Here is a 7,858-nt window from a genome sequence, read left to right on the forward strand (position 1 = left end):
CAACAGACGTGAAATAAGAGTTGTCTTCGAAAACAATCATCTTAATATTCCAATATAAACATATACCGCAATCGCGATAGCATGATTTTTTTTTTTGCCAATGTATAGCATCTGCCGCACGACAGCGATAAAATTCACATGAGCACTTAACGTACTTTTTTTGCGCGCTACCTTCCACAGGCTGCGATGGATGCATTTTCGTTATTTGCGCCCTTCACAACAAACCAAGTTTATTCTGCGACGATGAGAGAAGTTTCACGGTGAATTTTCCTGCAATTACTTTGTGGGGACATGTGACACTTTATTAAGTTAACGAAATATGACGGGAACTCCTGTGCTACGTCAGTCGTCGGTGGTACGTTCTCGTGCACTTAATTATCTCAAAAGTGCGTAATTGTTGTAGAATGTAAGGTCCAGAAAGCTCGAGAGACATGTGAGGCGTTCTACGTACGTGTGACGGGTAAGATACTGCCTTGCCAACCACTTAATTATTAGATAGTGAGGTTTATCTCACTATCTAATAGTTGCAGCATGCTTGCAAACAGATCTCTCCCCCCCCCCCCCCCCCACTCCCCTTCGCCTTCGAATTTACATACCGCTGCGTGAGCAATAAAATTGAATGTTTATGTGGAACACTGTGGTCCTGTCGCCTCTCTCTCTTCCTTGCAAATTGCGTAAAAATATCTTTTTTCCTTGATGAAATAATGCAGACCAAATATATCATAATGCTATCTTGTTTGGCCTAGTTGCTGCATGTGGGAAAGTAAATTTGATGCTAAAAGTACGCAGACAGAAGAAGACATGGAGGACGACACGGGTGGTGATTATGAGGCACACCGGATCAATTCTGACCACTTCCGGTTATCTAACGCGCACTTAAGGATAAATACACTTTTTTTTTTTTCGTTTTGCCCTCATCAAAATACGGCCACCGTGGCCGAGAATTGTACCTTCGTCCTTGTGCTTAGCAGCGCGACGTCATAGCCGCTAAGCCACCAAGGCCCAACGTTTATAGTAGGGGTGTGCGAATATCAAAATTTTCAACTTCGAAGCGAATTCGAATAATGAAATTCACTTGGGAATCGAATCGAATATTCTTCACATATTTTCGAATACGAATAGTTTCACTATTCACTTTTGCAAAAAAACGTTGTTTTTTTTCCACCAACCAGAGATGCAAGAGCAAGTTTGTTGTATCATGCTTGATAGTACCACGTCTGCAGTCATAGGCGTGCGCAGGATTTGACTTCGGGGGGGAGGGGGGGGGGGGCGATGGTTCGTCGCAGCGCCCCCCTCCCTATTATGTCAATGTGTGGGGCTGAATTTTCGCCCCCCCCCCCCCCCTTTAGGTGAATAGGGGGAGGGGCGGCTGCACCCCCCGTGCGCACGCCATTGTCTGCAGTTATTTAATGTTGCCAGCTTCGCTCCCGAACAGTCGATGCACGATGTACTTCGTCCGAGGTTCCGAGCTGCGAAATGTTTAGCCGCAGGTTCGAGGAGTCCTCGCGCGATGTTCTTGATCGCGCAGCTCAAGGCGTCGATGCGCATCATTTCTGGCCGCAATTCTCAGCAGTCGTCGCTGGTTGTGCTTCGTCCCGGTATCCGGCAAGTCCGCGTTCAATGTGCCCTGTCCTGCAGACCGAGCTGCGGGAAAATCTTTATAACTGCTGGTCCGAGGTGTCAGCGCGTGATGCGTTGGACAGTGAGACAACGAGTAATTGAGGGATCGGCCGCGCTTCTGCGATGTTCGCGTTTTCTTTTTGACCATAGCTGCATGTCCGTTCATGGCTGCCAAAGTGATGCGTATAGTTAAGATTGTCGATACGTGATGACGGTACGAGCCGGAACTCGGAAATATGCAGGCTCATTTTGGCAGTAGTAAACCAGCTCCTGCGTTAACACGCGAGGAGCAAGGAGTGCACATCGACGTCGCTCCCCCGGCGAGAGCATTGGATCAATCGGGAAGCGCGCTGAAGCCATTTGGCGGACGTGGCCAATCGCAGGGCTTAAAACGACCTTCAGGCATTTGTTCTTTGAGCGTTTGTTTCGGTGGCCGAAGTGGCCGAAGTGGCATATTTGAAGATTGAGGAATGCGCTCCAGACCAAGATGGCGGCGGCGGCGGCGCTCAGTGGTGCCACGGCCACCGTAGACGTGCAATTGCGGAAGTACAGCGCGGCTTGAGAAATGAAATTCTTTTCTTTAATTGCGTGAAATTATTCGCGGCCTTGGCCGATAAAACAATCTTTATATCACTTCTGCGCTCTAAGAACAAGTTCTGAATATGCTTTGAAATTTTAGGGTGTTAGAATATTTCGAATAGTAAAAGTGCCTTTCGAATATTCGAACTTTCGAATATTCGCGCACCGCTAGTTTGTAGATACTTCTAGAAACGTTGCGGCCGTCCCACCATTTGTGGCATGAATGTGATTATCGTCATTTAGATTCATACTTTTAAAATGTTATCTACATGCCGCATAAACTAAATACGCGTCTTTGCCCCACACGCGTGTCTGTCGAAAAAAAAAAAAAAAAGGCTTGTCCAAGTGGCCCGGGATACGTCCGTCCAATATATATTCGTGCTGAACACACCCAATCTATACAGTGTCTCTGCGGTTATGAAATAAATAGGTTTTACATGCGCAGGAATCAAACATGGACACTGAGTAGAAAACGTTTTGCTACGATTTTCTGTCGTAGTAAAAGATCACACAGTGTTTTTGCTGCGGCAACAATAAAAAAAAATTGAACATATGATCGGTGCGTGTAAACTGTGATACTGTAACCAGTTATTCCTAACGCTGACGTAACGAGCAATCAATTAGCAAAACGTTAGTACTGTTGTGTTCCTTAAATATTCAGCCACAAGCGCCAGCAGCATGCACACATAAACTTTTGCCATATATCACACAGGCGTCACAAAATCTTAGATAAGCCAGCGCTGTAATACATACGCGGGAAATATGTTTCCTTTTTTTTTTTTGTAACATCATATTTGCGCATGGTTTTTTTTTTTATCTGCGCAGAACATATTCGCAGTTTGTTATATGGAAGATGGCGCCTTGGCGCAGAAACAACCGCACTGTCTAGAGGGGCCGTTCAATCAAACATGATTTTTAAAAAAAGAATGCCCATGCTTTGCACCCTATGACATTTTTCTTTATATAGACAATTTTACGTAAGACATATGGGCGCCGCCACCTTGGGCTGTTTCTTTTTTTTTTAATTGTTGTATGCCGCGACATGAATTAATAAGGTCATGAAACGTCGAATGCACCAACCCAACCGTTTTCATGCTTATGCGTCTACCGTAGCACTGTTCGTGTAGTCGTTAACAAAGCGGCAAGGTTAACAGCCCAGTATGGCGGCACCGCAACCCATCCCTGAAGCGCAAAAGCTCTGTTGTATACTGACTGCATTCATGAAAAATTACGCCCGACACCACAAAGCTTTCATGAGCACTGATTTCGTGTACCCATTACTAATACGGTACGAAGAACCCGGTACTAAAAATTGATAATAATACAGTGCTTAGGTTTCTGAGGCTTAAGTATATGTGATAGATGACGCCCGAAAATGACGGCATTAATAATGTTGGAATGAAAATATCGACACTTCTAACTTTCTGTTAAACTCAGGTTCACATGCAACACTGGCGATAGGAAAATTAAAGCGCATTTCAAAGTTTTCTGCGGTATCATTACCGGGCGCAGAAATTTGCTACGAAATCCAAGCAAGCAGCATGACTACACCTTGCTACGTCCTATAGCATGGGTGCCATCAAAAATGGCTAGATGGTCGTGGCAGTCCAACGACAGTCTTTCGAAGCGAAGCAAGAAGCGCTTTAAGATGGAGTCAGTCTGGAAGGTGATGACGCAGTCGAGGTTGCTCTCGCCTTCAGATGTCAGCACGGCGCCGTCGATGGTCCGGTACAGCGAAGCATGCCGGTCCCGTAGGCACAGCGACGAGACATTAACTGCGAAGGAAGAAGAAGTAATTGCAATTCGTATAAGAGCAGTTCTTCATTTACGCGTTTTCAGGGACACCTTCCTGTCTTCGAGGCCCAACAAAACACCCACACGACGGTGCTGCCTCTGCAGGAAGCATTCTGCTTTAAAATGGCCCATCAGCAGGTTTGTTAGACACAACCAAATGAATCGAACAGACATTTAGGCCAGGGAAAGCATAGATGACGTTAATTGTTGTCGTTAGCTGTAGTGTACTAATTGCGACGTAAACTGAAATGAATTGAAGTGGACGAAAAATCACCCTTTCCGTCGGTGGAAAAGGGTGATTTCAGTCGGTGGTACAAGGCTGTTGGTTTATACTGACATATAAACGATTCCCATGGAAAACATTCCCCTTCTAGTATCTATTCTGTGCAAATACTGAATAAACATTCAGTAGTTAGTGCGCCTTGTGTTACGTGTCTCTCCTCGTCTGGTCTGATGTTTCCGCCGACGCTGTTTTACTGCGAATATAAACCAATTAGCCCAAAAGTACATCTTGACCCTTCTTTTCCTCACCAGGTTTGGGCACTGCAAACAAGCAAGCCTAATGTATAGATTACTCGGTTGCGATCGTGTCTGCGAATTACGAAGCGCCTTAAATACTGGATAGAGCGGATTCGACACAGGGCAGAGAAATAACACTGATGCACAGGACAAGCGGTGACGAAACGCCTGGGTGCCGCGAAAACGGTCGAAATTTAAAAGGACGCCGCACGCCCCTTTATTAGGCGGGAACAGCGCTCCGACAGACGACAAGCTAAAGAACATGCACGTATACCTACGTTAGCCGCCTTTGTCAGATCGGTCTGTGGAGTCGCGTGTGCACGCGATACATGCCAGCTGACCGGTCGTGAACGTCACTGATCTTGGCACGTGACCTCGGTTCTTCATCCAATGAGGAGCGCGCCGACTGCGCTGAGAAGTGAGATAGGTAGATAATAAAAAGAAGTCACAGTTTCGCCGCAAAGGCGAAGCAGTGAATTCGGTAGCAGCAAATGGGAATGTTATGCGAAGATAGGGCTAGCCGCTAACTCATGTGGCATCCGACCTGGCGTAACTCAACAGCACGGGTCGGCGCAAGGAAACGCAACCGCTGCAGCAAGCGAAGCGCCATTAATACATTCTACCATTTCCTCGCAAATCGAGCGGTGGGAACAGCACGTGCAAAGGTATGAGCCGTCTGCTGATCGCTGTCAGGATAAAGTGCGCGCGACCGCGCCCAGCCGAGAAAAGTGCGGAGTTCCTGCCGAAACCACGCGACGCAGCCACCCCCCACCCTCCGTGGGCCTTTCGCGCGATGAAAGGCGGCCGGCGTGTTTCTTCTCCGCTTGAGCCGCGATTATCGGCTGCGCTCGGACGCTGTCACTTTCGCGTAGAATATACAACGCGTGGGGCGATATTATCGCGCCGGCAGTGTCCATGTAATTGTTGTCGCAATACAAAAAAAAAGGCAGGGACAGCGCGTCAACATACAGCCCCTCGCCTCTGACTGTTCGGGGACGCAGCGCTTGCGAACGCTAGAGAGGTTAAGGGATATATGTCGACGTTGGCAGTGAAGCTGACTTCCTGCATCCAGGCACGGGAACGGAGAGTTCAATTTCTTTTAACATGTTCCACATGTTCAATAATGAACCGATTTCAAAATCTATTTCAGTAAAACGCTCTATTGACGAACCAAAAACGGCACAAAAAGAATTTAGTCGGTATTATTAAATTGCACCTACAATGAAACAAAAAAAAGGTAAAGCTTTATTCGATGAATTTGGCGAGCCAGAAAATACGCAAAAGCGAAAGACGGGTGGCGACGCCGGCCTTTAAGTTTCGCACCAGCTGGTCGTGACATCGTGGATTTTGAAAGAATGTGCTTGTTTCTAGTTAATATTACGTCAATGAAGATCAACTGTAGCTTCTTTTTTCCTCTAAAAATAGGTCAAAAACTGAACTCAGCAAGTTCGCAGAAATAAACTTAGCCACCAGTGACAAAAACGCGACAAAAACACTTTGCAATTCGCATGACTACACAGCGAAGTGTAGTCCGGCGCGAATAGAGAAAAATAACGCATGATTGTTTAAAAAATAAACACAGCGAAACCGCAACGAAAATGGTATTTTCGAAAATAATTTGCAGGAAACTAAATTAGGCTTTCGCTTTAAAGTCTCGTACTCTTTACATTTGGCAATGAATAATCCAAAAGAACTTGCAAAAAAGGCCTTTTCTGAAATGCAACCACCGAATTGAACCAATGTAGAGCAGCAAAACCATGTAAATATGGGACGTGTGTTCATTTAATTTTCGAAGCTTGCTTGTGTGAATAATTAGGACACTATTAATTCTATATGATGGCAAGTTTAAGGATTACAGAATTTTTAGCAGAAATCTGTACGCAGCGGCAAAAGTGTTATAATATCAAATTACCTTCGGAGTCTCAAATAATCTCTAGTACAATGTGCTCTGGCTTCTCCACACCCCCTTTTTTTTTCGGTTGCGTTTTACAAACTCGCTTACCGATTTGACAAACTGAAACATAACTCAAGCTTGTCGATTGTTGCTATCTGCATGGTTCAAACATTGCGATTTTTCCTCCTGGAATGATATGCACGTAATCCAGTAAATTGAGAAAGCGTATTTTAACACATTACAATTGTGAGAACGATCAGTCATCATAAATCAATGCGTATTTTGACGTCTGTTTATTTTTCGTATGTATGTATATCAGTAGTAGTCATAACAATTGAAATCGCATTGCATCCACGCGTGAAAAACAAAAACACGACTGTCGAGATTTAATTAATGCTTAGCCGATGCCAGAATATCTCCAAAGGTGCGACCAGTAGTGGCGCATTGTTTGGTAAAGAAAGATGTCTCTCTTTACGTGTGCCGCGCTCGCCGGCCCGTTCGAGCTGCACACGCGCTCAACAGTACACACACACACACACACACACACACACACACACACACACACACACACACACACACACACACACACACACACACACACACACACACACGCACGCACGCGCGCGCGCGCACACACACACACACACACACACACACACACACACACACACACACACACACACACACACAATCCCTACTCACATGATTTGTTTACGTCCGCGAAGATACCATGCCTGCTAGCGAACAGCGTTAAGAGCGAAATTTGAAGCAAGGCAAGATACCACAGGTTTCTCTGGACGCTGGTCATTCTTCGAGCGCTGGAAGCAGCCTTTGAACAGATATGTATATCGCACCAGTGTCACAGCGCGCCTGCCCCTTTCTGCACGCGCAGTTAACGCCTCTGGGACTTGCCCTTGAGCGCGGCACGCAGGAGCGCTCAAATCTCTGGCGCCATATAAGGCTAGACGACCGACAAGCGGCGGTGGCGCCACTGGAGCGACCCGCGGGCGCTACGAAGCAGGCGTTCGGCGGCTTCCCTCCTTACAAGATTTGTTCTTATTGAGAGGACGCATGTCATATTTCAGGTACAAAGCACACTGCGCTGAATCCTCAAAAAAAGTCGGAGTACCGACAACCAGAGGAGAGACGACACGCACCTCTGGCGTCTCGAGCTGCCCATCTCCCTTTACGAACTCTACGACAAGCTGGACCGTAGCAGGGACATTTATTTGTGTGTATAAACCAAACTCAGTCAGTATACCCTCGTATCTGAGCAGTGAGGGGCGATCGACGCTCTCGTAGCTTTGAATTCCACGACGACGTTAGGCGCCGGTAACACCAAAAAGACATAGCCGGCAATGAATCGCTGCTTAAAGTTGATGTGCACAAGTAGCGCTGATATTCGCAGATAATTAGTTCTTGAGCTTGCGCAACTTACGCAGTAATGAGTCT

The 7,858-nt window shown here is 46.3% G+C and overlaps 1 protein-coding gene across 1 annotated transcript in view; it reads right to left on the reverse strand.

Annotated features, from left to right (window-relative positions):
* LOC119407119 (low-density lipoprotein receptor-related protein 10) overlaps nt 1–7,346 on the reverse strand; it is a 28,098-nt gene extending 20,752 nt beyond the window's left edge. Inside the window, exons 1-2 of the mRNA XM_037673980.2 lie at nt 7,109–7,346; nt 3,751–3,974 (exon numbers count right to left, since the gene is read on the reverse strand). Coding sequence (XP_037529908.1) covers nt 3,751–3,974; nt 7,109–7,214 — 330 coding nt within the window. The 5' untranslated portion in view covers nt 7,215–7,346. The remainder of the gene's footprint in view (nt 1–3,750; nt 3,975–7,108) is intronic.
* Between the last annotated feature and the right edge of the window lie 512 nt (nt 7,347–7,858).

Source organism: Rhipicephalus sanguineus, chromosome 1 (genome assembly GCF_013339695.2).
Source record: "Rhipicephalus sanguineus isolate Rsan-2018 chromosome 1, BIME_Rsan_1.4, whole genome shotgun sequence".
Classification (NCBI taxonomy): Eukaryota; Metazoa; Arthropoda; class Arachnida; order Ixodida; family Ixodidae; genus Rhipicephalus; species Rhipicephalus sanguineus.